Source organism: Puma concolor, chromosome E1 (assembly GCF_028749965.1).
Source record: "Puma concolor isolate L17-30 chromosome E1, mPumCon1.1.hap2, whole genome shotgun sequence".
In the NCBI taxonomy this organism is placed as follows: Eukaryota; Metazoa; Chordata; class Mammalia; order Carnivora; family Felidae; genus Puma; species Puma concolor.
Genome location: NC_141680.1, coordinates 40,235,669 through 40,260,960, shown reverse-complemented (window position 1 = coordinate 40,260,960; position 25,292 = coordinate 40,235,669). Strand labels below are relative to the sequence as shown.

The following is a 25,292-nucleotide window of genomic DNA, read 5'->3' as shown; positions in this document are numbered from 1 at the left end:
CCTAGGTAGGCTACGAGCCCCTGTCCAGATGGGCCCCTAGCCTCCTCTGTGCCCTCACCTCTGTGCCCTCACCGGTCCCCACCTTGTCCCAAGAGAAACATGTCTCCTTGTTGGGCCAGGCAATCAGGTTGGGACATGAGTCACAACAGCTGCAGGGGTCACAGACAAGAACCCGACCCTCCACTCCCCACAGCCCACCCTGGGCTCCCTGGGCAGGGTGGGTAGAGCGGCTGACCGGAGCCAAGGACTGATCCTGTCTGGATTCAGACCTGAGAGGTAGGTCAGCCTCGGGGTCAGTGACCCCATCCACACCCTTAGGTACAGCCAAGGACAATCCTGGTGCCAGCCCCCTCCCTATTCTCCATGAGATCATTTAAACACACCCTGGATGCCAGCTGGCCTGCTGGGCACTGCCCAGTGCCAGGGGACTGGACACAGAGTCCAGGAACTGCACAGCAGAGCCAGGGCATGGAAGGGGGCCTGGACAGACAGCCACCCTGTTTACAGCTCTGTTCCTGTCTCCTCTGCCCCCACCACCAAGCATGGAGCGTACCCACTGGCTCTGCCATATTTAGCTCAGATGCAAGGCCTATTCCCAGAAGTGAGCATGGGGGGACACCAATGGGCTGGCCCCCACAAGGAAAGAGACGAAAAGTCTGGAACACAATTGAGCATTTATTGCAGCACTAACAGAGGATGCTGGGGGCCCCACTCTGCCTCTGCCTTCTTCACGTCCCCCTCACGCCAGTCTTCTCCAAGCCTCTTCTCAGAGCATTCCAGATCCCCTTAACACTTTTCCTCATCTTTCTCTGAAGCTGAAGCCTGGACCAGGGTCATTCCTCTCAGGGACCTCTTGTCCTCACCAGCATCGTTTGTCCCTTCTCCTGGGGCTGGGGGTACTCGGCTGTGCTGGCCCCCAGCTCTCTACCCTTAGTGTCCACTGTCTTTGCCCCCCTCCCTTTGGGAACTCAGGGGACCCAGGCATCCTGGCCTCTGGCTCCCTCCTCCCCTAGCCCCCAACTCTGGGCAAACTACAAAGCATCCATGGCCAGCAGCTGCCCTCCATGGTCCTAGCCAGGAAGGGCCCAGCCCACAGTGGGCACAGTGGAGCCCGAGTCACCGTCCCTCTCAGCCTCTCTGTGCTTCCTGGGACATGGAGCGGGACAGGGAGCGACGAAGGGCACCGGGCTTGCTGACAGGCACCACAGGGGGCAGCTGCTTGGTGATCTCGGCCACGTCCTGGCGCTCCACACACTGGCCCCCCAGGGCTGTCTCCAGTGCCAGCAGCTCCCGCAGCTGGAGGGGGGTGTCCTCGCGCTCCTCCTTGGCGGCACCCATCTTGGCGGGGGTGAAGATGGGCAGTGGCAGCACCCGCTGGTAGGGCAGCTGGTACTCCTGCAGCCCGCGGCCGAGGATGCCCATACGCATCACCAACCAGGGGGAACGCTGCACCAGCGCCTGGCACTGTCCCTGCCGGTGGTAGGTCTCATGCCGCTGGGTGTCCTCCTCGTGCAGAGAGCAACTGGGGAGGAGAGGGGAGGGGGGTACCCAGCTCCTGAAATCTGCTACCCTCCAGTCACGAGCTGGGTAGGGGGCTCCCTGGGGCTGCCAGGACTTGGGATGCGGAAGGGGTGACTCCACTCTCCCCAGTGGGCCCTCTCCTTGTCCCTACCCCCAGAAACTTCTGCAGGGCTTTGTGCTCTGGCCTCCTGAGCCTCAGGAGGGGTGTTGTAGGGGAGAGGAGGAACTCCCAGCTGGCTGGCACTCACCCCTCCTCAGGCCGTGTGGACAGCGTCAGATCCTTCCATTCAGCCCAGAAGGCTTCTCGCCGCTCACAGTCCTCCTCGGACACCTGGCAGCTCAGCTCTGCGGTCGCCATGATCAGTGCTCACTCCCTCTCAGCTCTGCTCCTCCCAGGCCCTTTAAATAGCCCCCTCCTCCACCTCCTCCAGGGGCTATTTTCAGCCCCTCTGGCGTCAGATGCTATAAGCAGAGCCAAGGCTCACTGATGGGGGACTCTGGGCCCAGGGTGGGGGTTGGGGTACCTGGATTCCAGCTGCCCCCGCCGGGTCAGCAGTCAGCTTCCAAAGAGATCAAGATGCTCCAGAGGAGGGCAGAAGTCCTCAGAGTGACACCTCCAGGTGTCTGACACTCCTTTGACACTGTCTGAGACCAGGCACGTGCCCAGCCTCGTGCCACCTTGGCACTTGCCCTCTGCCCCACCCCTTTCCTCTTGTCCAGGGAAGACAGCAGCCTGTCTGTAAACAGAGCAGGAAATGGCAGGAATCGAGGCCCATTCTGGGCTCTGTACCAGGCCATCAGGTCCTACCCCCACTCCTCTCCTCTGCCTGGGATCAAGGGCATAGCCCCTGGCCATGCCCCTTGACAGGGACAGTGCAACCACATCCTCAGGTGTCTGCACCCAGAGCCCTGGTCCCCAACTGCCACCACCACACTGGCAGGAAATTACTTGGTTAATTCCGTATCTGGGACCCTGGGCATGAACCTTTGCCAGGTTTTCCTTTCTCGTGGCCAGTGGTCAGAGAAGTGGTTTCCCAAGTCAGGCCAGTCAGGTCGTAAAGAGCAGATGTGGGTGGCCGCCCCTATCACCAACACCCCCAAGCAGGTGAGATGGGAATTCAGGGGCTCTGATGAGTGGTACAATCAGATCTGGCTCTAACTCCAACTCAGCCATAAACAGGCTGAGCATGGGGCAGTCCCTGCCCCTCTCTGGGCCTCGTTCTCTGGTCTCAACAGCCTGACCAGTTCTACTATGCCATCTGGGAGGGGCCTGGCTCTCCTTCAAGGGGAGCTGGATGGCTGCTGGGGAAGCCGAGCACCCAAGGGGAGCAACTCACGGTGCAGGAATATACGTGGCACAGAGCACAGGAGTGGGAGTGAGGAATGAGGGCATCGCTGAGTGGACGCAGCAAAGGGCACGGGAAGAGGCCACACAGGAGCAGAGGGCCTTGCCGGAACAGCACAGCGCCCAGCAGCTGGAGAGGCCCATGGGCACCCACCTGGGGCAGAACTGCGCACTCCTGATTACCAAAGCAGCAGGCCTGATTCTCGTTTTCTTCTGACAGCCCCATGATCTAACGAGTCTCATTTTTACAAACCAGGAAATGGAGGCTCAGAGAGGTAGATTTACCCAGGGTCACACACCTAACAAGGCCAAGATAGTACCCTTCTGGCCGTATGCTAGTTGCCCCATGGGAAGCCTGCGGGCAGGGAGGGAGGAAGGAGGGCAGGTGTGGCAGTGGCCCCTGTTAGCCCCCGCCCCCGGAGCTGACTCTATGCTGCCCCTAGTGAGTGTGCTGGGGGCGGAGAGGGTAGGTGAGTGCAGCAAGAGAGACCCAGGGAGACCTGAGCCGCCTCGGTGACCCAGGAGCCCGGGCCCCACCCCAGGCCGGCTGTGGGACCCCAAGGACAGTCAAGGCCTGCCATGCTTGCTGCTAGGGTCTCTCCTACCTCCCCCCAGATCCTGGGCAGGAGATTTTCCCCTGACTTTCCCTCAGAGGAGGCCTGGCTGGGGGGGGGGGGGGGGGCATTTTTCTCTGACCAATCATCTGTCCAGCTGGACCGGTCAGGAAAGTGGGGGTGTTCAGGAACTGAGTCCCCATTGGCTCCACACTCCCTCTGGTTCTGCAAGGGTGTGAGAGAGTGTTGTCCACAGTGCTGCACTTCTCTTCCTTCAAGAGGCCAGGCAGGAGGGGCTGCTTTTTCTTTTCCTTTTTTTTTTTTTTTTTGTTTGTTTTTAATAATTGGCTCAAATTACAAAGGTCCCCAAGGAACCCTGGGGGAGGGAGAGAAACTGGGAGTGGCAGAAGTTCACTGCCAGCACCCACCCCCCTACCTGCCACCCGCTCCCCAACAAGTGCATATGGAAAAAGGTCCCAGACCCTTTAAATAATCCTAAAAAACCGTGGTGAGAAAGCAGGCAGATGAAGGGGCTCCTGCACCTTAACACTGGCGCCAAGGCCCGCCCTGACCTCTGTCCTGCTCAGGGCCGTGGCCCTCCCCCATCAAGTCTGAGGCTCCCATTCCAGATCCTGCCCCCGGCTAGGTAGGGGAGCGCAGGTATCTTCCTCCAGGAGGCAGGGACAGTCACTGTGTAAACATCAGCGGGACAGACCCCACTCGCCTCAGCAGCAGGGCCCTGGAGTCCAGATGCTTGACCTCACAACCTGCTCACAGCCATGGCTCCCAGGTCCAGTGAAGCACGGTGGAGGGTGGTAGCTTGGGGCCAAGGTGCTGCCACAGGAGGAAACCTCTTCTCGCTGCTTGAGGCCAGGTCTTCTGTGGGCAGCGGGAAGCTCCACTGGCCCCCTCTCTGGCTCTGAAGGCTGTGGTGACAGGACCCTGGCCTGCAGGGTGGCGAGGGGCATGATTACGCCCGGGCGCCCAGCTCTCCAATGCGCTGCCGCAGGTGAAAGGCAAATTCAAACATGGTGGCTGCGAGGCTCTGGTGGATGAGGTACCGGGGCAGGCGGCCCTGCGGGGAGGTGGGAAGAAGTTCCAGGATGGACTGTCCGCAGCAGGGGCTCCCCTCTCAACAACATGCGCCAGTGGGGGGGGGGGGGGGGGGGTTGGGGGGGGGTACCCTGGGCCAGAGCAGCAGGTCCAGGTGCAGCTCTGGAACACAGCCTAAGCCACCCTCTACCCCTCACCCCCGGCAGGAAGAACACGCTGTGCCGGGTCCTGGCACCAACCACACAAACAGACCTAGGAGGGGCTGGCTTGGCAGGCAGCCACTGCTCTTTGGGGCCTCCGGAGTCAGAGGTAAGGGGAGGTACAGGCCCTCCAGCGACTCAGGATGAGACCATCTTGATCCTGCCCCAAATTTTAGCTTAAGGAGGCAGTGTAGGTGAGGCCTTGAGCAGGATGGGAGACCCCAACGTCCCCCACCAAAGTCCCCTCTACTGTACCCTAGCCAGCCTTGCGGCCTCAGCAACCCCACCTTGAGATCTGTATTAAGGATCCAGATGAAGGTGCAGACTCGGGGGTTACTGGCCGACTTGAGCACGATGAAGCCCCCAGGACCATTCTCTCCCCTAAGAGAAAAGCACCATTGGGGGGGAACCTTGGAGCCAGGCAAGGCCTCTGACCCCACTCCACACTCCATTCCTGGCCCATCCTGGACTGGGGTGAAAGAGGGAAGGAGGCTACTGGTCTAGCAACTGCCACTCTGCCTGAGCAGGGCCCAGAACGGGTGTCCCAGAGGCTACAGAATACAGCCCTCTACCCCACCAAGTGACACTCGAATCCTCCTGCAGCGCGCCGATGTTGTGCACCCCCAGTGGCAGTGGTCATTTTCTCTGTCCAGGGATTCTCGGTCAGCTCCGGCTGTGAGGGGTGGGCTGTGCTCGCATTTCTCACCCCTGCCCAACTCAGGGAGCAATGCGGTGGTGTCAGGAGGGGGCGCTCTGGGAGGGGGTGCCCTCCTTGGCAGTGGGCAGGGCATGTCCTGTCACCAGTCACTTCCCTCACAGCTCCACTGAGAACTCCCAAGCTCACTCCGGGTACAAGGAAGTCAGCACCCAGAGAGGAAATAAGCCTGTTCATCACCCAGGAGTCTGGTGTGCCAAACCTCATACTCCACCAACAGTGCTTTCTGTGGAAGCCCAGGAAGGATGGGGAGAGTGGAGAATCGGGGAGGAGGCCACCTGCAGCACTGGGGTCTAAGGACAGACAGCAGGAGAACTGGAGGATGCCTTGGAACAGGCAGCAGGAAGACTGAAACTCCTCTTCCTCTGGGGGCACTTCCGAGCACTCTGGGGACCGGCAAGGCAGCGGGGACCAACTCTACTCAGGTAGGAAGGTCAAGCTCCAGAACACAGAACCTTGGGCTCAGGTCACCTGGACCGGCGCGACCTCATGGCTCCCAGCTCCCTTCCCCTGGACTGGTCCCTATATCTGGAGCTGCCCTCCGGCCTGGGTGGTGTACTTCCAGCCATTAATCCCCACCCCCACCCCCCCACCCCCCCCACCCCCCCGCCCCGTCTCCAGGAGGCAGAGCAGATTAGCAGGACTAGGGGCTGAGTGGGGCAAAGCCCAGCAGGACAGGGGACAGGAAGGCGGCCTCAGCAGGAGAAAGCACCCAGCTGTACACACTGTACCCTCCCCTGTCCTCACAGTCACCAGGGGAGGGGCCAGCTGAGGTGACCCTGGGCAAGGCAAGGCTCACCTGACATATTTGTGTGTAGGGGGCTTGGCGCAGTGGGTAGTGGCGATGCCCGACGACAGGTATCGGTCTCTGCGCCGCTCGATGCGCCGCACGTTCACGAAGTCCCTGGGGAGCAGGAGTGTTAGACTGGAAGCAGGGAGCCAAGCCCAAGATCCAAGGGTAAGAGGTCTGCCTTAGAGGAGGGGCTTGGTGGTGCTCACCTCGGGGAGACCACCCCGCCCGCGGCCCCCGAAGAGACATCGTAGGAGATGAGGGTGTTGTCCTCTACTCGCTGCAGGATCTAAAGGCCGTGAGGGGAGATGTGAAGTATGGCCCAGCCCAGGAAAATCCCAGTACCTCAGGGAACCCCCACACCAGCCTCCTCTCTGCCCAGGCCCTTTACGGAGAGCCACTTCCAGGCCCTGGGCTGGGCTTTCTCTGCATGCTCCCTCTCCATCTTCCTGACCCTCACCAGGAGGCACTGTTACCATCATACCCATTTTAAAGACCGGAAGCTGAGGCACAGAGCAGTTCATGACATGACCCAGGCCCCCTGGGGTAACTGGTCGTGCTGGGGTATGACTGCACCCTAATCTGCCGTGTTGCTCTGCCTCTGCCCTGAGAGGTAGCCAGGCCAGGCCCCCCGGTTCTTCGGCTCACCTGGCAGGCAGTCACCGTCTTGTTCCACAGCACCATCCTCTCGGGCTGCAGGATCACCTCCTGGTACACCAGCTCCGCCGGGCAGGGCAGGAAGGTCTGGGGCAGGGCGGGCAGAGGGCTGGGTGGCGCCAGATGTGCTTGGACACATCAGCCCCTCCCTCTTGGTGGAGAGAAACCTGCCAGAAGGCAGGAAGCCCCTTCCTGAAGTCTTAGAGCAGGAGGCTCCGGGACACTCCAGCACACCTGCTTCCCTCACTCACCTTCAGGATGAATGTCTTCCCATGAAAGGGAACCTCAATGGTATACACAGTGTCCCCATATTCCTGTGGGAGTGACAGAAGCGTGACAGGGAGGTGGGTGGAGGGCATGGGGGAGGGCACGGGGGGGTGGGCTACCGGCAAAAGAATGGGCGACAGGGCAGGTTTTTAACAGCTTAGGGTAGAAAACTCTGGGAGTTTGGGGATATTCAAGTAGCCACTAAAAAACAGTGGTTCTGACAAACGTCCAGCAATGAGCAGAGTAAGGCTTTTGATATCAAGTTAAAGGACAGAAGCACAGCTACAGCCGTTGTCTCCAGGCTGGCCAGGGCTGTTGAGAGGGACTGGCCAGAGAGAGGGACGGGGACGTGTCCGCCTTTTCCCAAGCTCCCTGCCATCTCTTTAGATAATGTTGTTTTGATCACGAAACAAAACACCAGACATAGGGCAGAAGCCTGGCTTCCCCTTCAAAGCCAGAGCTGAGTGAGGAGAGCAGCAGGGAGCTGAGGATGGGCGTGGGGCCACGAGCAGAGGGAGGGGGCAGTGGAAACATCCAACCCAGCCCAACCTCCTGCCAGGTGGTGACCCCAGGGCCCAGCCCCCACTCCTGATGCAGGAATACGGTTCCAAACTGTGCAATTCTGAGGGCTTCTCAGGCCTCAGAAAAGCAAGCAAAATTCTCAACACACATGAGCAGGTTAGGTGGGAGAGAAGTTTCTTACATTGTTCTTCTCAAATTTCCAGTTCTCCTCCTGGGCCAAGATCTGGTCCACCACCGCCATGGCCTCCTTGCCCTGATGGATGTACTCCCGTTCCTGGCCAGGGATGAAAGGCATGGAGGGGTCAGCCTGAGGCCCATACCCTACCTTGTTCGTGGCCAGTTCTTTCTCTAGATACTCCACACACATGGAGTCTGGGTGGTCTCTCGGGCCCTGTGGGGTCCCCCAGGTGCTGTGGCTGCTCGCCTCCGGGCCCCAGGTATGAGGCAGACTGGTGGGCCTGACTGACGGTGAGCCAGACACGCAGGTGCACGACGACTGGCATTCGGGCTGCCTGAGGTCCATGCTCTGCTGGGAAGGCCCTGCCCACCCTGGCTGAGCCCAGCACTGGCCCTTCTCTGAGGTGCCCACTCCAAAGGTCAGGCGAGGTGGGCAGCCAAATACCTGGGCAGAGAAGATTTTCTTCCCAAGGTCTTCATCTGATTCATTGTCAGACCCTGCAGAAAACAAGCACAGAGACATTAAGAAGGTGTGGGGACAGACTGTGGGGACATAGTGGGATTCGGGCATAAGTGCAACGTTGCGGGGAGGACAGAAATATGTGTAGAAGAAGGTTGCTCACTTTCCCCGGAGAGCCAACAGAAGGAACAGAAGGAACCCAGCCAACCCACTCCTCATAAAGACCCTCCCTGAAAGCAGTTCCCCATCCACCAGCCCTCACCTGCAAAGGATTCTGGGGGTGAATAGAACTGGCCCTCGGATAGAGCGCCAGAGAAGAGCAGGGGTCCTCGGGCGACAGCAGCCTGGGCAGCAAGATACCCTGGGGGAGCAGACATGGGCAGCCATTGTCCCAAAACAAGAGCAGTCATGCCTTAGCAGCCTGGGGTCCCCCCAACTCCAAGCTCATCTTTAGGCTCTTGGAGGCTGTTCAGAGCTGGCAAGATAGCTCAGAACTGGCTCTCATGCCTGAAAGTCTCCTCTCTTAGGGCTATGATGACCCTCACTGCACCCCTTCCCCCAGCACTCACATCGCTCCTCCTCAGCCTCCTGTGGTAGGACTTTGAAGTCAAGGAACCAGGTCTCCAACCAGGCAAGGACAAAGGAGACGATAGGGAGCAGGTAGCCGAATGCCCCTTTGCTGAGCAGCTGTGGAAGGACGGGGCTGAGCTCCACGGTAGGGGGGGTCGCCCCAAAGCCAAGAGTCCCCTCTTGGGGCTAGTAACTCTGGCATACACCCCATTCCTGGACCAGCTGCTTGGGGACCTCTGCGGCACACACCTCTGAGACAGATTAATGAATTCTGCAGCAGGATAAACTGAGGTTAGGCTGGCAGAAGGACTTTTTGTTCTTGGGGTTGTAGAGGGGCAGGTGGAAGAAGCCAGTGATGAGGATTCCTTGGAACTATCAAAGGACAGGATTCCCCCTCACCCCACCCTGACAACAGAGACAGACACCCAAAATCAGAGAAAGGGTCCCTTCTTAGGAGAAGCCCATCCCCCAGGCTAGAAACCCACCAGACCAGCCAGACCCCTGAGCCACTAACCTCAGAGAGGATGACCTTGACAATGAGGAATGCACTGGACACCAGTGTGGTGACCTGCCCAGGGGAGGAAGGAGGGAGAGAGGGCAAACAGGCTGGGGGGTGAGTCCTCCTCCACACCATCCCTTGCACCAGCCCCACCAGAGCCTGAAAGCTGCGGGGAAAGTGGCGTCTTACCGCAATCACCCACCAGTGCCGGAGCCTCAGCACAGCATAGCCCAGGAGCAGTCCCGAGAAGCGGAAGAAGGCCAGAACCTGGTTGGGGGCAGGGGGGAGGGGGGCAGGACACAAGCCATCACAGGCAAGCCACTGCCCTTCCCCCTGCCCAAGGCTGACCTCCCCCAGGTTCTCTCTACATGGGCATGCATGCCGTGGCAGAGAATGGTTGAGTCAGTGTTTCTCTGGGGACGACTTGGATGTGACCTTCTTAGACAGGGGTCTACTCTTCCCCTTTACGCTTGGGGCTCTCTGAAGGGAGAGACTTGTTTAGGAACTTTCTGAATATTGAGAGCTCCCTGAGGATGGGAGCCAAGTCTCCTTGCTCAGATTAGGGTGTGTGTTGCAGAGAGAAGAGAAGCCAGCCAGGGAGTCCTGTCCCTGTGTCATCTCTGCCCCCGGGACCCCCTAAGTCCACTCACAAAGATGTCAAAGAAGGAAGTTTTAAAGTTGTAGTGGATGATCTCCTGCTCCAGGTTCTTCTGGATGCCTGTGTTGGTCTGGAAGAGGGAGATATGAACAGCTCTACAGGCAGAAACAAGTCCCCAGGGGTGCCCTCACCTCTGAGGATGGGGAGGAGACGGGGAGTGTGGAACCTGGAGATGTTGAGCCACTGCCCAAGGAGGGCCCCAAAACACCAAGGGAGCTCAGCCAAACTAACATCATTCATTCCTCCAAGCACCAGGCAACCTAGACAGGCAGGGTCCGGCTCCAGCAATGACATTCGAGGGCACAGTGCGCAGGGAGGGGGAGTCTTGGAGGCCCCAGGGCTGTGTAGGGGAGGCTACAGGCCCTGTGCAGGCAGGTAGGGCTGGTAGACTGGGCGCTGAGAGCCTGCCTCTCACAGAATCTCATCTCCCTCTCACCACTATGGGGCTCCATCTTCCCAGGCAACCATCCATCTGGGGCGGTGGGGACCGGGGGGTGAGCAGTGGTGTCAGACGGAGCCCCAGGTGGCAAATCAACTGATTAGGTTTGTGCTTAATGGGCAAAATCCATCATGGTGCTGGAGAGGATGCCCAGCAACGGAGACGGGAGTGAGCAGACTTGTCCTCACCCCTGTCCCTGCCCTAGTCACCCACACATTTTCAAGGGGAATCCTGATACTTTGGCTGGGGAGGGAGAGGATGTGGATGGACACTGAGAGCCAGACCACAGCCCGACTTCTCAGGAGGAATGGGGTGCCAGCCCCCTGGAGGACGGAGGACAGAAGGGGACTCCGGGGAGTGGAACCCAAGAGCCTGGAAGGTGAAGACCCTTCATGACCACCTAGACTGGAGTTCCTAATCCCTGGCAGATGATCCAAATTGAAGTAGGGGGGCTTATTAAAGATACAGATGTTCAGGCCACTGAATCTCAGATTTAGCTGAGCATCTGGAATTTTCATACAGTTCCCAGGTGACTCTGATGCTCAGAGCAGGAGCCAGTAGTCTGGGCAGCCACCTCAATAACACTTGAAGGCCCCTACACGTCTCCACCATGTGCTTCTACCTCAAGACCACCCTGAGCCTCATGGAGTCTCACACACCACCCCTCACACCTGACACCCCACCCAACCCCACCCCAGCTTGGTCTTCCTCTTCCTCCTCAGACTGCTCCCTCTCGGGCCCCATAGCCCCTCTGACCCCTAACAGTCGCCGTCCCTCACAGCTCTCCCTCTGCCTGGGCACGCACAGAAGCTGAGGACATCCTGACTCGGGGGACCTGAGTTCCAGCCCCTGCCAGTCTCTGGCTATGAGACCTCGCATGGGTGTCGCAACCCTCCTGGGGTCCTTACATCCAACGCACAACACCCAGTCTGTTAGAAAACTAAAAATATATATGCTCTAAACCAGGAAAATAAAACTACAAAACCGAAAAGTATCCCATTTTTAAATAAGTGTCTACCAAGTGAAACATTATGGCTAACTCCACTAATGGTTACAGTCCAGCACTCTGAACTTTTATGTTTGAAAACAATTTTGAGATTAGATTTTTTTCTTGTTCTGCAAGAATTCCCAAGTGTGTATAATGACTGCTGAGCTATTATAGCCAGTACATCTAGGTGATTTCAAAAGTAAAATTACAAAAAATTTTTTGGCTATTTTCCGGAAAAAAAAAATATTTTGAATGAAGGCTGTGGGTGAATTTTAGTGCTTGCTTTGATGCTGGATGGGACCTTCAAAAAGAAGAATGCCTAAGACCTCAGAAGCTCTTCAAATGGCTCTGGACCTTGCTGGCCTCTGCTTTTTCATTGGCAGGATGGTCCTTAAGGTCCCCCAGGGCCCAATCTTGTTGAAGGTGCCAGTTCATCTCTGTGCACAAAGGACAGTCACCCTCAGAGCCCTCCAGCTCCACACACCCAGAATCAAATTTGTCCTCTCCACCTCTAAACCAGCCCCTTCCCCAAACTCCTCACTTCTATCAACAAAGTCATCCTTTTTCTGTCACTGAGCCTGAGACCTGGAGAAAGGGCTCCTGCCATCCTGAACTCTGACCCATTCTGCAGAAGGAAAACAAGGGAAGGCTCAGAGAGGCGGAGTCCCCTGCTGAGGTCCCACAGTGAATACAGAGGAGGAGCCAGGACTGACTGAGCCTGGGATGCTTTGCTCCCACAGCTCCTGCCTCTGTGGTTGGGGCTGCTCTACCCTGTTGGTGCCTGGAGATCAGGTCCCACAAAGCTGGCCAAGCACTGCCCAAGGGGAGGAGGTTAAGGACCCGGCACTGAGAGGCAGCTCCATCTCCAGGCTGCTAAGTGGCATCTCACCAGCCTGGAGAGGCCAAACTGGGGGGCACCGGAGGAGTGTCCAAAATGGAGAAAGAGAGAGCTAGGAACCATTGAGAACTGGGAGTTTTTACTGGTTTGTTCCCCCACCGTACCCCCTGCCTTCAGCACAGTGCCTAGGATACAACAGGGCTTTGAAAAATGTTTGTTGAATGAATGAATGAATGGAGCAAGAGAGCAACATAGCGCAAAAAAAAAGACAAAGGTTTCAATAGTCCAACCAGAGTCCACTGGGCTGTCTCCTCCTTTCTCAAGAGTGTCCACTAGAGGGCAGGTTGGCACGGAGGTCGAGAGTGTGAACTCTGCAGCCTGAGGGTCTGGGTTCAAACGCTGCCCTCCTTCGCATACTTGCCAAGAGAGCCTAGACAAATGACTCAAGCCCTCTGAGCTCCCAGCTATTCTGATCTTCCTGTTCTTCATCTTACCTGGAAATCTGTCCTGCCAGAGAGGCAACCCTCCCAGACAGCTGGTGCAGCAGCTAAGGCTCGGATGACCCCCGCCCCAGCCTTGGCCCCACTCACGTTCAGTTCAATGATCCAGAGCAGGGAGATGAAGAGCAGATCGAAGGTGACAAAGAGACAGAAGGTGCGGCGGACATCAGAGATGGCTCGGCGCTTCTCTGGAGGTGGGGGGAGGAAGTGGGAGGAGAGGCCCTGGGAGTGGGACAGTGATGAGCTAAGGGAGGCCACGGCCGGCAGGCTGCGCTCCAAGTCACGGGCCAGCTCCACAGACAGTCTGTTCATCCTGGTGGGCCCCCACCTCAAGGTGGGGAAGGCGGGGCCTCAGCTGCAAGGCTGGGGAGAAGCAGGGCAGTTGGGTCAGGTCACACGTGTCTCGTGTCAGGGGCGTGGAGGTCCCATTAACCTCCTTCATCTCTTCACACACAGCCCCAGGGACCCCGTTTGCTCCCAAACACATCTGCCCCCTCTCACATCTCAACCCCCTAGCAGCCCTTCCAGCCCAAATTCTCTCCTGCAGCCCCACTTCTGGGCTGGAGGGGTTTGAGCATCCCTCTCTCTCGGCCCTCCTCACCAACCCCCGGTAAAGCCCAGCGGCCCCACGGTTCACCCTTGGAGGGCTCTGGGGTCCTCCCCGCTGCTTGAGGGCACAGCCTGCTCCTGCCAAGCCCAGCCCTGTGGTTCAGCCTCCGGTCCTGTCAACAGCCTCTCGGCCTGCCCCCACCCCCAGGAGAAGAGGGCCCCAAGCTCTGTTCTTTGTTTGCCAAGCACAAAGCCACATTCCCTCCCAGCAGCCAGCCCTACCCTCCCACCCCCTAATCCATGGCAACTGGGAGGGACTTCCTAGAGCAGTGTCTCCGTCTCCGAGTGCTCTGCACTGGGACAGCGGGTATGGAGAAAGGACATCTTGGTCCCTTCTCTCTAGCTCCACCCCACCACCCCCATGTCAGGCCCAACACCATCCTCTGGCCTGGCCATTACAACTAGCCTAGCGGGCGAGTCTCCAGGCTGCCTCTCTCACGCTGTAACAACACTTCTTGCACAGCCAGAGAAAGGCTTTCCAAACACTGATCACACCCTGCCATTCCCCGAGCCCTCCAGTCCAGGCCCTGCCAGCTCTTCCAACGGCTCCTCGCACAAGGCAGGCAGGGCTCACCCCCAGCGCCACCCTGGCCTTCTTTTAGGTCCCTCAATGTGGCAGCCTGGTCCTGCCTGGGGCCTTGGACCTAGCTCTCCCTTCCCCGGTCCTTCCAAGAAGCAGCTCAAAAGTCCTCTCCTCAGAGACCACACCCTCCTGCCCCCAGTCACAGTGTCTTGTCCTGTTACGGGGCTTCACATTCTTCCGTGAACTCGTCACTACCCAAAATGGTCTTATTGTTTTACAAACCCTACAGGTACGGGGCTTTCACCTGACTGGTAATTGCTGTCTCCTGGCGCCTAGCACGATGCCTGGCACCTAGTGGATGCTGGACTGGCTGCTGAACAAATGGGGGCTCCAGGGGGTCTCCTGGTCCTCAGCTCCATGCTACACAGCAGAGAAATGGGGCAAATCCTGAAGAGGGGAAGAACCAGCCACTGCCCGAGGCTAGGCCAGAGCTCCACTGCCTACAGAACACTGTGCCCTCGGTTGTGTTTCATGCCCACACGGGGCAGGATGGGTCCTTCCGCATTACAGGTAAGGCAGCCAAGACTGAAGGGTGAATGGACCCACCCCTTACCTGTCTGTGCGACCATGGAGCTGAAATTCTTATGAATGCTAGAGGCAGAGGGCCTCGGAGCACTCCCTCCCTGCCACACGGCCCCCAGACCCAAGGTCTCTACTCCACCAACGTGCTGGCAAGGAGCCTGAAGAGGTCCTGTTGCCTGGGCAGGGCGCACAGCATGGTCGGTGCCTTACACTTCTTCTGCTCCATCAGAGTCTCCCTGAATCTTCTCTCATGCCAGCACCAGGGGGCAGGTTTGGGGGCCAGCGAGAGGGGAACCCTAGATATTGGTCTCTGATCCTGGGACGGCAAGATCTAACCAGTCTCCCCCCTAATCTGTTATCATTTCATACCTTTGTTATGTCTACTACTGGCCGGGGCCCTCAATCTATCAGGTCCCAAACAAGCTCCCCATTTGCGACAGGAAGGAGACTCTAACCAAGCCAGTTTGTCCATCCCTCTGCCTCTGCGCAAGCCCTAATGGACAGGAGCTGACTGTTCTCAGCAGAGGCACCCGGCCCAAGGCCACCCCTAATACCACACTACTGGGGTTGCCGTGCCCAGCTCATCTGGTACTGAAGGAAAGCTGGGCCTAGCTCTGGCAGGACGCAGTAAGAGAGGGATGTGACAGGCCGCCGGCAATGACACCTATCCCCAACATCCATCCACCGGACCTGGTGCCAGACTGAATGCTCAGCGCATCTCTCACCATGACAGGGCCACAGCTCCAGGGCAGGTGACATTTCCTGGTGTCTAATAGCCCTCTTGTCTGCTGCCAGACCTGTCTCCATCTCTCTTCCTCCTTCCTTCCTGTCTCTCTCATAAACTACTTTTCTGTCTTTGTGTCTCTGTGCCAGCCCCCATCTCCCCACTTCATGTCTATCTTTCTGGGTCTTCCTCTCTAAGTCTCTCCCCTCTGTCTCTCTCCACCACCATCACCTCAGTCTCCCTTGAAAGTCTCCCTTTCCGCCTGTGTGTGTGTGTGTGTGTGTGTGTGTGTGTGTGTGTCTCGTCTTCCCTATCTGCTCCTCTCCCTCTTCTTGAGTCACTGCAGGGTGCTGTGGCTTCCTATTCCCAGCTGCTCCCGAGTCTGTCTGGCATCCCCCCGGCTTTCTCCCTCCCTCCCTGGGGACAGGACTCGGGTGGTGGCAGCGTGGTGTGAGATGCCACTGGAGCGGCAACAGCACCGACACTCACACATGCAGACATCCTTGTTGAAGCAAGAGACACAGATGGGGGAGAGCACAGGTGTTGGGGGAGGCCGGAAGAGCTGCAGACACAGGGGAGTGTGGGAGCCACGCACGGGGCCTCTGAAGCAGGGCTGGGGGCAGCCGGCCAAGAGGCAGAGACAGGGGGCTTCTACATCACCCTCCCCTACGAAAGCTGCTCCGAGTCCAAAGTAGAGTAGAAGGCGCACCAGTCGGGAATGAAGACCTGAGCCCCACTCTTGGGACAGCCATTGACCCCGAGTAACTGAGCAAGTCCTCACAAGCCCCTGCTGCGTTACCTGGGGGAAAAAGTCAGTGATTTTTTTAAACCCCCTTCTTCAAGCAAGAGAAACTTAAGAAAAAAAGAAAAAAGAAAAGAAAACCCTACTTGGAACCTTATTAACAAGAAAGATAAAAACAGACTGTTACAGGTCCTGCCACAGAAGGTGCCACAGAGAGCCTCACTTGGCAGCCTTTCCTGGGTCACCCTGGAGGCACCTCCTTGGGCGCAGTTTGAAAACCGCCCACTCAGATGACTTCAAAAGGTCTTTGAGCTCCGTCAGACTGCCTGCCAGTCCAAAAGGTGAAAACCATCTTGGCCCGGAACTGCCCTTAACGGTCCCCAAAGCACTGTTCTCTGCCCCCCTGGCCCTGCGGGTGCAAGGTGGCAGCTGCGAGCGGAACAGTGAGGCCTGGCCTCCCCCACACCGCCGTGCCCACCGCCCTGATGAGGGGCAGGCAGGAATGAGTGCTGTGGGCCAGAGACAGCACGGCTGCCGCCCAGGCCCATGGGAGCAGCAGCCCCTGCCGAGCCCAGCCTCCGAGGTCACCTCTGCTGTCCTTGCTCCCTGCCCCGCCCACGTGCCTGCACAGGTGTCTGGAGTGGAGCGGCACGTTATGGCGTGAAGAAGTCCGTCCGGGACGGACAGAGCAGACTTGACACTCACCCATTGTGTGTTTTAGGGGAAGCGGAGCTGCTAAGGCTTGGGCACGGGGGCAAGGAAATGGGAGGCTTTATCATCCCCGGTAAGGGAAGGAGGGGTGAGGGGAAGAGGCAGGCCACTGGGCACAGTGGATTACTCCAGTTCTTGCAGCTCCTGAGGCAAAGGGGCGGGGCAGGCACGGCCCCCAGGGCCTGCCAGGCCTTCTCTTACCCTAGGAAATGCCAGTATTGGCCAGACTGAACGAGGAGCTTTTGGGTAGGGTCCCAGACTCAGGACAGACAACGGCAGGCAGCTGACATCATGGAAAGAAAGCTGGACCCTGAGGTCAGGGTTCAAATCTCAGTCTGCCTTTAGAAGCTGTGCAACCTGGAGCAAACGTAACCGTCCTGACACTCCGTTTCTTCAGCTGCGTTAAATAAAGGCAATGTTAATATATTTAATGCCTTAGAACTATATCCTAAAATGATTCAAATGGTAGATTTTATGTTATGTATATTTTACCACAGTAAAAAAAAGCAACGATAATTACTACCTAGTCCTAGGGCTGGCATTTCTAGAAGTGTCAGAAGTACGGTAGGTGCTTGGTCAGTGGTGGCTGAGACGGAACAAGTAACTGGCAAGATCGTTCAGGTAAGAGGAAAAGTGGGGGGGGGGGGGGGGGGAAGGGTGCTTATACACTACAGCGACATGTAATGAAATCACCCAAAAGGCTGGGTTCAAATGTGAGCTCTACAAGTCCTCTCACAGGTGACCCAGAGCAAGCTTTCTTAAGCCTAAAGTCTGGGTCCCCTACCTGTGCATAGAATGGGCCAAGTCATTCCAGCTCCAGGCAAAGGTGAACTCCCAGGCTGGGGGCGGGGGCAGGAAGCGGGGGACTGTCCCTGCTCCCTGCACAGGCTGAGGAAGTGCCAGTGGTGCCCAGTCCCCCCTGCAGTTCCAAGCTCCGTCCCTTCAGTCACCCCCAGATCCCCATTTCCATAGCTCTTAGGGGACAGAGGCACAGATGAGGTCCTTGCCAGCTCTCAGTCACAGCCCAGACCACAAGCTCCCGGACTGCCTGCAGTTCCTGGCTGGCGTTTCCTGGCCAAGGCAAGTCTTCAATTTGAGCAATGCCACTTATTCACTGTACAAGCCTCAGAGGCTACATCTGGAAACTGGGGACAATGGTCTTGACCCTGGGCTATCGGGGGCATCAAAGGACACAGTGATGCACACGAAGTGCCTAGAACGGTGTCTGGCTCCACAGAGTAAATGCTCATTAGACATTACCCACTGCCACCACTGCCATCTGAGTTTCCTTGCCCTTTCCCAAGCCCTGACCTCCAACAGTGGCCTGGCCAAGCTGTACCAGGCCCAGTGAGAGCTTATTCCACAAAGCTATGCTCTGTGGCCCCGGGGAAGGAAGACCAAGTCTCATCTCTATCCAGAAATGACCCACATTTCTGGGCAGTGTGGCTTCTCCAAACCTTCTCTTGAGGCCGATGGGACAGTGGACACAGGCTCTCAACACCTCCCTCACCCCATATTCCTCAGGAAATATGAGCACTAGCCCCCACTGGCCATGGAGGCTTCCCAGTGGAGTCCCTTTCTCCATACAAATCAGGAGGAATCAGTAAGGCTGAGAAAGGACTGGACTCCAAGCTTAGAGAAGTTTCAAACCCTGGATTCCTGCTTTACTACCCCGGACTTCTCTGCGCCTTAGTTTTCTCCCGTGTGAAGTGGGGATAACAACAGCACCTAATTCTTACAGGTATTAAAAGGATTACATGACTTGTTCAATGCGATGGCCTAGGACAATGCCTGACACAGAAAGATCACTGCATAAGGATTAACTAGTATGACATCCCTGCCTCTTCTTTAGAGGAAGACAGTCTTGAGCTCTGACAGCCTCCATGAGATGGCTTTAAGCCGGAACTGGGGCTGTTCTGGGTCAAGTTCCCCATGTAATGCCCAGGTTAGTGGAGAATCCATAGACAGGCAGGAGGCCAAGGCTCTGGGTGTGGAAGAGAGTTGCCCTAGCCTGTGTCCTGCCACTGGCCAGCCTGGGAGGGAGCTGGTTCAGGGAGGCCGGGATAGCAGATCAAACAGGACTGCAGACCATCCTGATGAGCCAGCACATAAGAAATAAATCTGGCCTAGCACTGGCCTGTGATGGCACCCTGCAGCCACCCCTCCTTTACTCGTCACACTCCCCACCAGGAGCTGTAAAGATGAGGAGTTGGAGGAGGCAGAAGGTTGCAGAGGCCTGCCCACAGTCCCTCAGCCAGGATGGGGTAGAGCTGACCCCGGGGTCTCTGCTGGCCAGGAAGCCAGGTGTCAAAAGACCCCGAAGAACTTTATGGCCAACCAGTGAGGGCTTGTGGAGAACCCGGCACCCTCCCCTCCACATCCAAACCATCAGCAAATCCTATTGGCTCTTCCTTCAAAATCCATCCAATATCTGCCCACTGTTCACCACTACCACTACTGTCACCCTGTCCTAACCATCACCCCTCATCTACCACAGCTTCCTGACCACTTCCTTGTCCTCATCCCAGGTCTGTTCTCAACACAGCAGCCAGAGGGATCATGGTAAAAGTCAGACCAGACCTCCCCAATGCCCAAACCTTTGATGGCTTCCAGTTCACCCTGAGTAAAGGCCAAAGTCTCCATCCTGGCCTACAAGTTCCCTCTTCCCCTGGTCTATTCCCCTGAACCCTCTGGTCCAGCCACACTGGCCCCTCTCTGTTCCTTGGATACCTCAAGCATGCTCACACCCCAGAATCCTTGCACCTGCTGTCCTGTCTGAAGCTCCTCCCCTATAGCCCCCACCCTTCATCCTCTTACCCTAATTTACTCTTCTTCACAGCGCTTATCACCCTAGACATATTCTAGGTTTACTGGTCTGGGTTCACTGCCGGTCTCCTCCCACCAGACTACAAACTGCACAAGGGTAGAAACTCTCCATACTTTGCTCAATGCTGTGTGCCCAGCACCCAGAATGGCACCAGGCTCACAGAAGATATTCAGGAAACGTGCTGAACAGCTATTTACACCTTTCCCTACAGGGGTGTGAGCACAGGTGCACAGGTACACAGTCACACCCAGCCCTGAAGGAGCAGCCCCTTCTGGTCCAGACTGTTTCTCCTGGAGCTGGACTCCACCCTCTGCTGGTGTCTCACCCCACTTAAGAGTCCAGGCACCCTCTCCACCAGCAGGCAAGGGGAACTGGCACCCTGGACACCAACTTTCAGGGAAAAGGCTGGAGGTGAACTAAGTTCCTTGGATAGCAAAGGTCAAGAAGAAAGGATGTGCTCCCTTAGAAAGACTCCAGTCCTCCTCTCTTGCTATGGGGGTTGATCCCTGTCCCCTTCCCGACACTTTCCTGACCACTGGCTGCTCCCAGGACACACCATGGCCGGCAGGTCTCCCTTCCGTGTTTTCTCATTCTGGAATGACCTCACCCCTGGGCTTTCCCACCCCAGCTCTCCCTCACCCTCCAGGCTTCCCCAACCCCAGCTCTCAGGACTCTGGCTCAGTACTTTCCTTATCAAACAGCTAGACTTGAGCCTCAAAGTCATTTTTCTTGAATGCTTTAGGCCTGGGTCACAGTGTTTTGCCATGGTACATGTCTAAGAAGTTAACTGATCTGTGGGTCTGTAATGCCCACCCTGGAACAGGTGAAAGGGCATGAGTCTGGGGACTGAGCATCAGACCTGGAGTCAAAAGCCCAAGGCCATTCTTGGGGCACCTGAGTGGCTCAGTCAGTTGAGCGTCTGACCCTTGATTTCAGCTCAGGTCATGATCCCAGGGTCATTAGATCAAGTCCTGCCTCAGGCTCTGTGCTGTGCATGGAGCCTGCTTAAGATTCTCTCTCCCTCTCCCTCCCTCCCTCCCTCCCTCTCTCTCTCTCTCTCTCTCTCTCTTGCTCTCTCGCTCTCTTTCTCTCTCTCGGGGAGCCTGAGTGGCTCAGTCAGTTGAGCGTCTGGCTTCGGCTCAAGATCTTACGGTTGACAGGTTCGAGCCCCGCATTGGGCTCTGTGCTGACAGCTGGGAGCCTAGAGCCTGCTTGGGATTCTGCGTCTCCCTCTTTCTCTGCCCCTCCCCCACTCATGCTCTGTCTCTCTCTGTCTCAAAAATAAATATTAAATTTTAAAAAATGAAAAAAAAAAAGATTCTCTCTCACTTCCTCTGCGCCTCTCCCCTGCTTGCTCATGCTCTCAAGGAAAAAAAAAAAAAAAAAGCCCAAAGCCATTCTTCATTAGGCTGTGAGCCCTTGAGTAAATCACTCAGTCTCTCTAAACCTCAGTTTCCTCATCTATAAAACGGGGATAGTACAGAGACCACTTCACAGAGGTACTGAAAGGATTAGAAATAACACATGCAAAGTGTCTATGCTTAATTAACAGCAGCTATTACTACTACTAGGAGCCATGAGACAGTGTTAGAGGTAGGGTCCTGGGCCAGGCATGTACACACGGCACTCTGCCCAGACTGAGCATCCCATCTGTGCTGCTGGATGGAAGGATGAGCCTGGCCACAGAGAGCTGACCCAGGATGGCACATATTAGGCTCTACTGTACTTCAGGGCTCAGTGGCCTGTGCCATCAGCCCTGGCACAGTTGGCTTATTGGCCCCCACTCTGTCCCACCACTAGAGAGTTTGCAAAGTTTTCTAGAGAAGGAAGAGTTTAAGGAGAGGAGGACACAAACCAGGCTCCATTTCTCCTTTCCTTCTGGGGAAGTGGAAAGGGGAAGAGTCGAGCCAAAACAGAAACTACATTCATCACTTTACAGTGCCCCCTCCAGCCCGGACATTCTGATGGTACACTTTACTGGAAAACCTTAGCAGGCTAAGATCTACTCAGCTGTCCTGCCCCGTCCACATGCCAGGCCCTGTTGAATGTCGGGGATGCCCTGGCCTACTCAGGGGCTGGTGAGTCAGGCCCCACCACACCCTTAGTGCTACTGGATAAAACTTGGGAGCTAATGAGGTCAAGTTCTCAAGGTCAGCCTGGAAAGGGCCAGTCATCTTCCGGGAGAGATCTCAGTCCTATCAGTCCACTCAAGGGAAGGTCCCACAGGCAGAAAGGAGTTCAGCACAGACCCCTCCCAGCACCAGCTCTGACCAGACAAAAGCCAGGGTCGGCCTTTCCCTCTCCAGAAAAGGTTCACAGGGATACACAACTGGTCAGATGGGATGCCTTGCTTGTCCCCTGTCCTATAGACATGGCAGCTGCCCCTTTGGGGGCTGGGATCTGGAGGCAGCTTCTCAGAGACAGCTGTAGACCTGGAGTCAAGAGACAGTTCTTGAAGTTCCTGCTGAGTGACTTCCCGAGTCTCAGCTTCCTCATCTGTTAAATGGAGCCAACAGTCTCTACCACTCAATGGAACAAGTATGAGCTGCCAAATACACAGGACTTTTGGTCTCACCCACACCTCCTCCCCAGTTTGGTGTGCAAGAGCTCAGTCTAATGCAGCATATGAACTGAGAACCTATAACATGCCAGATACTGTGCTAGTCCCTGGAGATGTTTAGGGGTTCTGGGTCTGGTGAGAGAGGCTAACATAAATAAAACACGGTGCCATACTGTAATCAGCACTTTCAGTGAGGAACAAACAATGGACTGTGGGCTCTCAGAGAAGCATCTGACCCAGGTTGGAGTGGGTGAGGTTGGGAAAGCCACAAAGAGAGGAGCCATCTGACCCAGGCCTTGAAGAATCCGCATCTACCAACCACAGGCAAGGAAGATGAGCATTCCAGGTAGGCAAAGGCCCAGACTCAGGTCTAAAGCATAGGCCCAGCCCACAGGCTTTCAAACCGACTACCCCAGGGGGCCTGCCCCAAACACCAGGCACCAGGCCTTCACACCTCTCCTGGGTGTGGTCCCCACAGGCTCCTAAATCCAGGAGACACTTCTTTGTGGTCAAGCAAGAAAAGGAATCCCCAACCTCAGCAGAGGAGGCTGCCTCAGCCCTCTTGCCCACCTCGGCCCTCCCCCTGAAAGGGAGCCAGGTGCCCATTCTCTGAGTCCACCCTGGTCTCTACCTCCCTTTGGTAACTTCATCCTCTTGCTCTAAGGTCCCTCACTAATTGTCTGCTCCTCTGGGAAGCCATTCTTGGCCCTCCTCCCCATGGGTTCCCAGAGCTCTGTGTACATTTCTCTAGAATTAATGCTTGCCATGTAACAGTCATTCACTTCCTGAGTCATTTCCTGAGCAGACTGACATCAGGTCTGGGTTTTTTCCATTCTTGAAGCCTCACTCAATAAATCCAGATCCTGCCCCCAATGCCCTCCACCCCAGCATTTTATTTATTGACAAAAAGCCAGGCTTTGGAGTTCTGGAACAGAATGAGAAGTAAGCCACATCAACTGTTCTCAAGCAATTTAAGAAATTAAAAATGACGGGGCGCCTGGGTGGCACAGTCGGTTAAGCGTCCGACTTCAGCCAGGTCACGATCTCGCGGTCCGTGAGTTCGAGCCCCGCGTCGGGCTCTGGGCTAATGGCTCAGAGCCTGGAGCCTGTTTCCGATTCTGTGTCTCCCTCTCTCTCTGCCCCTCGCCCGTTCATGCTCTGTCTCTCTCTGTCCCAAAAGTAAATAAACGTTGAAAAAAAAAAAAAAAAGAAATTAAAAATGACAACCACCGCTCTAGAATGTTCTTATATAAGCAGTAACGGTTAAGGTTTATTTATTGAGCATTCACATGCTATTTTAAGCTCTACGCATAATTTCATTTAATCCTCACGGTAACTCTATGAGGTAGGCACACTGCTATCTCCATTTTACAAATTAGGAAACTGGGGTGCTTTCTTCATCTAAGTCATAAAATAGTGTCAGAACCCACAAAGTCTGATTCGAGAGTCTGTTTGCTCAACCACTATTCTACTACGGACAGGGTGTTGTAGGGACACAGTGGGTTGGTGTTAAGTCTTGGACAGGGTAGATGGAAGGAAGTCTACCCAGAGGTGGTACTGTCTGAGCTGAGCACTGAGAAGGACAAGTAGAAGGTAGCCTGGCAGAGAAGAGAAGGGGCTTCCCAGACAGAGGGTCTGGTGTGCAAAGGCAAGGAGACACAAAATTGCAAGGTGTGGGCAGGCAGCTGCATGTTATTGGACTTCAGGGTGCACATAGGAAACTGGCAGGAAAGAGGTCAGAACCCAGAGAGCTCTGTAAATAGTGCTAGGGAATCAGCCTTTTCCCCACAGCAATGGGAAGCCAACAAAGGGTTTTAAGCAAGGAAGTAACACTATGAGACTTGTGTTTTAAAAGGATCACAAGAGTTAGTTTGGAGTCTGGGTTGCAGGCAGCCACGACTGGAGGTTGCTAGCAAGCCACTGAGGTTATCCTGGTGACAAACACATCAAGGTGGTCACAGAAGAGATGGAGGCCCAGGATCAGGTTTGAAGCATGTTCAGGAAGTTGGCCGGACTGGGTCACCCCACTGATGTGGGAATTGAGGGAGAAGAGGAACTGTAAGATAATTTCCCGTTTCTCGCTGGGATGGGATGGCAGAGGAAGAACGCGCTTGCAGGGAAGGAGACCAGTTGAAGTGAGCTCCAGCCGAAGTGGAGCTGTCCAACTGGTAGCTGGATGGCCAAGTCTGGGGCGCCAAGGAGGGGCTGCGCTGAAGAAAGAAGTCGATCTGAGCGCCTGTTGGGCCTTTAGGTGGTGTAAAGCTGAAGCCATGAGAGTGGATGAGACCATCAAAATTCAGTGTATAGTGGGGGCTGGGCAGGAGAAGAGAATGTGAAACGGTACTTCTACTGTCAGAACAGTAGGAAGAAAATGAGATGCTGACGCGGAGGACACCAAAGGGGGCGGGGTGTCAATTATATCAATTAGGAACGAGTGTCACTGGTGTTATGCACCTCTAAGAACTCAAGAAAGATTCTTTAAAGGGCGCTTTTGATGTCAGTTAGGAAGTCATACACTGCCGTTTTCAAAGGAAGTTGGGGTAGACCGGATGACAGCGAGACGCATACCTGATGGAATGTATATTTTCTTCCTCTTTCAAAGACCCTGACCCCTGCCCACATCGAACTCCTGCCCCCTAAAACCCAGATTTCGTCCCTCGCCCCTCCCTTCACAGTGGAGAGCGAGGCTCGGGAGGACAATCGCGGACGCCCTCCCCGGGCGCTCTCGGGTGGGCGGGGCCGAGGAGGGTCGGCGTCTGAGCCCCCAGAACCCCGCGTGGGGCGGAGCGAGGCCGAGCAGAGGAAGGGGGCGGAACCTGGGACGCCGAGGGTGTGGGAAGGGTCGGACGGAACCAACAACGGACACTAGGCAGAGAGGTGGAATCCGCTGGCAAGACACAGCCCTCGTACCACCCGACCCCAGTGACCTCCCCCGGACCCACCTGCTCCATGTCAGCCACCGACCGTGCTCCTCCAGCCCCAGCCGCAGCCAACCCCGCAGCCCGGGCCGGGCCTCCGAGCGGAACAGGATCTCCCGGCGGCGGCGCCGCTTCCGCCGCTGAGCCCGCCCCACAGAGCGAACAGGGACGTGCGTAGACGTGCAGCCCCGCCCCTTCGCCTCAGTCTCCGCCCCCAAGCCTTGGGGCCCCGTCCCGAGAGCCGGAAGCGGGGACTGCTTAAGAGGTCTTAAAGGTTGGGGAAATGGGAAAGAAGCCCAGGGGCATCATCATTGTTGGGCCCCAGAGGCCTGGTACTGTGGGG

The 25,292-nt window shown here is 56.5% G+C and overlaps 2 protein-coding genes across 5 annotated transcripts; both read right to left on the bottom strand.

The window, feature by feature from the left end:
- Nucleotides 1–655: 655 nt before the first annotated feature.
- TCAP (titin-cap) lies at nt 656–2,071 on the bottom strand. The gene is made up of 2 exons (XM_025917613.2): nt 1,770–2,071; nt 656–1,522 (listed from the first exon to the last, which is right to left on the bottom strand). The coding sequence occupies exons 1-2, from the start codon at nt 1,877–1,879 to the stop codon at nt 1,129–1,131; spliced, it is 504 nt and encodes a 167-aa protein (XP_025773398.1). The 5' UTR covers nt 1,880–2,071; the 3' UTR covers nt 656–1,128.
- A 1,467-nt stretch (nt 2,072–3,538) lies between these two features.
- Nucleotides 3,539–25,124, bottom strand: STARD3 (StAR related lipid transfer domain containing 3). Of its 4 annotated transcripts, none has more exons than XM_086687199.1 (15): nt 13,391–13,498; nt 12,844–13,116; nt 9,981–10,058; nt 9,520–9,597; nt 9,346–9,399; nt 8,831–8,948; nt 8,524–8,622; nt 8,247–8,299; nt 7,806–7,898; nt 7,087–7,149; nt 6,827–6,922; nt 6,388–6,467; nt 6,188–6,292; nt 4,961–5,054; nt 3,542–4,495 (listed from the first exon to the last, which is right to left on the bottom strand). In XM_086687199.1, exons 2-15 carry the CDS (start codon nt 13,063–13,065, stop codon nt 4,391–4,393), a joined length of 1,338 nt encoding a protein of 445 aa, XP_086543325.1. In that variant the 5' UTR covers nt 13,066–13,116; nt 13,391–13,498; the 3' UTR covers nt 3,542–4,390. The 4 variants fall into 4 exon arrangements, with proteins under 4 accessions (XP_086543326.1, XP_086543325.1, XP_086543324.1 ...); XM_086687198.1 differs by lacking the exon at nt 13,391–13,498 and adding an exon at nt 13,359–13,381; XM_086687197.1 differs by lacking the exon at nt 13,391–13,498 and adding an exon at nt 24,974–25,123 and having other exon boundaries at nt 3,543–4,495.
- Nucleotides 25,125–25,292: the final 168 nt, after the last annotated feature.

Excerpts from the sequence above, each read along its gene's own strand:
- TCAP (XM_025917613.2), bottom strand. The coding sequence starts at position 1,879 with ATGGCGACCGCAGAGCTGAGCTGCCAGGTGTCCGAGGAGGACTGTGAG. Across the intron at positions 1,523-1,769 it reads TCCACACGGCCTGAGGAGGG|TTGCTCTCTGCACGAGGAGG; the intron begins GTGAGTGCCAGC and ends TCTCCTCCCCAG.
- STARD3 (XM_086687197.1), bottom strand. The coding sequence starts at position 13,065 with ATGAACAGACTGTCTGTGGAGCTGGCCCGTGACTTGGAGCGCAGCCTG. Across the intron at positions 9,598-9,980 it reads CTTCCTTCTTTGACATCTTT|GTTCTGGCCTTCTTCCGCTT; the intron begins GTGAGTGGACTT and ends GCCCCCAACCAG. Across the intron at positions 8,300-8,523 it reads ACCCCCAGAATCCTTTGCAG|GGTCTGACAATGAATCAGAT; the intron begins GTGAGGGCTGGT and ends TGTTTTCTGCAG.